Raw genomic sequence first — 2898 nt, forward strand, 5'->3', positions numbered from 1 at the left:
TGCTGTAGCAAAGTGACCAAGTGTGCCACCACATGCGTGGATCCGTGCTGTGAGGAGTTCACCAAATGTACCACCAGCTGTGTGGATCCATGCTGCGGAGCTGTGACCAAAGGCATCACCAAGTGTGTGGATCCATGCTGTGGCAAAGCCACCAAGTGTGTAACCAAGTGTGTGGACCCATGCTGTGGCAAAATGACCAAGTGCACCACCACATGCGTGGATCCGTGCTGCGAGGAATTCACCAAGTGTACCACCACGTGTGCGGATCCGTGCTGTGGAGCTGTGACTGAATGCATCACCACGTGTGTGGACCCATGCTGTAGCAAAGCGACCAAGTGCACCACCACATGTGCCGATCCGTGCTGCGGGGAGGTGACCGAATGCACCACCAAGTGCGTGGACCCATGCTGCGGGGGCGTTCAGGCTGCTACCAAGTGCGTGGATTCCTGCGGCACAGTCAGCGTCACGCAGGCCACCTCCCAGTGCGTGGACGCGTGCAGCCCTGCCTGTGCCCCTGTCTATGCCATCAGCTGTGCAGACATCTGCTGTCGTAAATGCAAGGCTCCTTGAGGCACTGCGTGGGTGCAGGGATCAAATGAAAATGATTTGCAGACCCCTGTCCTAATTAACTTCTTCCTCTTGCCTTTGCTTCCTAGTGCCCTTCTTGTCCTAGGAAAGGGGGAATCTTCCTGTATTTTTTCTTACACTTTTACATAACTTCTGCTATATTTATTTAAAGCACAGTGCCTTTTCTCATAACACGTAACTAAGTGACTTTGTACCCCCGGGAATATTGTGTATGCCTGGGAGAGCGATCCTGTAATTCTTCTGCTCTGCACTGAGACGGATGGAGGAATTTCTCCATTTGATTTTTCTTTCCATCTTCTTATTTTCCTGTAGACATGAAGCAATAAAAATATTGATCTTGGCATCAACTGTCTGCACAAGTTTCCTTCACTTTCCCACTCCCACAGGCTTGCATTTTCTCCCATTAATTTCTTCCTAAAAGACTGATCTCTTTAGAGTGGCAGCAACTGCTGGAATGCGTGACAAGACGTAAGACTATGTTAGCCAGGTCTCCCGTGGTTTTGAAAAGACATTGAAAAATCCAACCATTCGCTGAATTGCTTCTCCAAAGCCAGAGATGCTCAGGGCCACTGGCATTTGCATGTAGCCTCTTGTCAGGCTCTGTCCTGCAGGCAGAGACAAGATGTTCCATTAGCAGCAATGGGTAAATAAGCCACTAACGAGGGGAAGATGAGCAGGTCTGGGAGAATATTTGCGCCTTGTGACTTTGTCACCCATGCATAAGAGGTTCCTCTCTCAGCATTTTGCAATCTGCTTGTGTTTCCTTGTCTCTGGTGGTGATGGGGCAAGTCTTGTCAGTCAGGGAGGTTGACATGGATTCATTCACCGCTGAATTCTGCAGAAATTTTATTACTATTTGCAGGATGTCCCAGACAATTCTTGGTAACCCTCCATGCAGACCTGCAGACAGGAGCCAAGCGCTTCCCCCATTAGCACTGAATTTGTTTGCAAATTGCTCTCCGAAGAGCGAGCAATATCCTCGGGGACGTAAAGTCACACTGTTACACATGCCAAGGACAGCGCTCTGCAAGCTTCCGTAGCAGAGACAGTGCAGGATACAAGAGGGTGGTCAGGCTTGGCAACAACTGCTGAAAGGAGGAGAAACAGGGGAGGAAGACTGCAGATGAAGTCAGTCCTCATAACCACTGAAGCAGCAGACGTGGGCACAGCTCCATCTGCAAGAACCCACTGGCCTGTTCTTGGAAGATGCCCCAGGACACCAGGCTTGTGATTAACCCGCAATTAGCACTGTGTCACTTTTTCTGGTAGAGGAGTTTGACCAATAATGGGACATCATAAATCGTACCTTATGGATGCCGCAGTGCGGGCGGATTTGGGAGAGCCGAGCTGCCGGCTGGCCTCGTGCACATCGCTTGGCCCAAACAGCTCTTCCATCTCCCTTCCCCATCTCCAGACGGTTCGTGGCAGAGCCTGGTTCTTGCTCTTGGTTGCACAGTGCTTGCCACAACGCTGAGTCCCAGCTGAGTGTTCTAGGCGTAATCTGAGCGGAAATGCTACACAACAGAGCTACCAAACCAATTAGGGCTTCCTAATCACCTCTCTGTGGAGGTCTGACCTGACTAAGACTCCTTTAAAGCTCACTAAAGACTTTTTGTAAGCAAAAGTCTTCTCTGCTGCTACTCCCAAATCAAACAGAGCGACCTTCTGGGAAATAAGAAACTGTAGATAGGAAAAATGGCATTCAGGTAAAGTTTCTCCTTAAATTATTTTTCTGTAGTATCCCTCCAATGGCATGATTCTTGCATTGTCTTTAATCCTTCACATGAACTTGGAAACTCAGATTTTAAAAGGCTGAGACCATTAACAGGGAACAGACACTTCATTTCCAGGTAGGCATCATGAGGTTGTGCCACAGGAAAAGGAACAGAGACCCTTTCTCCCTGACTCTCGAACATTTACACTCTGTCATCTGTCACCTTGCTATAACACTTTTGGAGAAAATTGCAGTTCAGGATGAGCGAGTGTCATAAGCCCGCTGTTCTTGCTATATCGCGTAATGTGTGCCGAGGTCTAAAAAGTATTCTTCAAGGATCAGGGCATTATCTTGTTTGACAATGTAGAAAATCCTAAGGAAAACCAGATTCCCATTCTAAAGCATCAGGAAATCAAAGCAAATATCTGCAATCATCAGAAGGCCCCCCCCCCCCAAAAAAGTGAGTTTTTTGCTGTAGCCACAGCTAGATCCTCTTTTTCAGATGTAATTGCATTCAGATGCTCACTTATCATTCTTTGTAGCACACTCACCTTTTTGCGTAAACAGGAAAAGAGGCGGATAGCGCTGCATTGGGG

General features: G+C 48.3%; 1 protein-coding gene across 1 annotated transcript in view; it reads left to right on the plus strand.

The window, feature by feature from the left end:
- LOC112969950 (keratin-associated protein 5-4-like) overlaps positions 1-924 on the plus strand; it is a 35699-nt gene extending 34775 nt beyond the window's left edge. The window contains exon 8 of the mRNA XM_026073802.1: positions 1-924. This exon is cut by the window's left edge and continues 7 nt beyond it. Coding sequence (XP_025929587.1) covers positions 1-570 — 570 coding nt within the window. The 3' untranslated portion in view covers positions 571-924.
- The last annotated feature ends 1974 nt before the right edge of the window (positions 925-2898 follow it).

The sequence above is a fragment of the Apteryx rowi genome, unplaced genomic scaffold (assembly GCF_003343035.1).
Source record: "Apteryx rowi isolate R43461 unplaced genomic scaffold, aptRow1 scaffold_379, whole genome shotgun sequence".
Classification (NCBI taxonomy): Eukaryota; Metazoa; Chordata; class Aves; order Apterygiformes; family Apterygidae; genus Apteryx; species Apteryx rowi.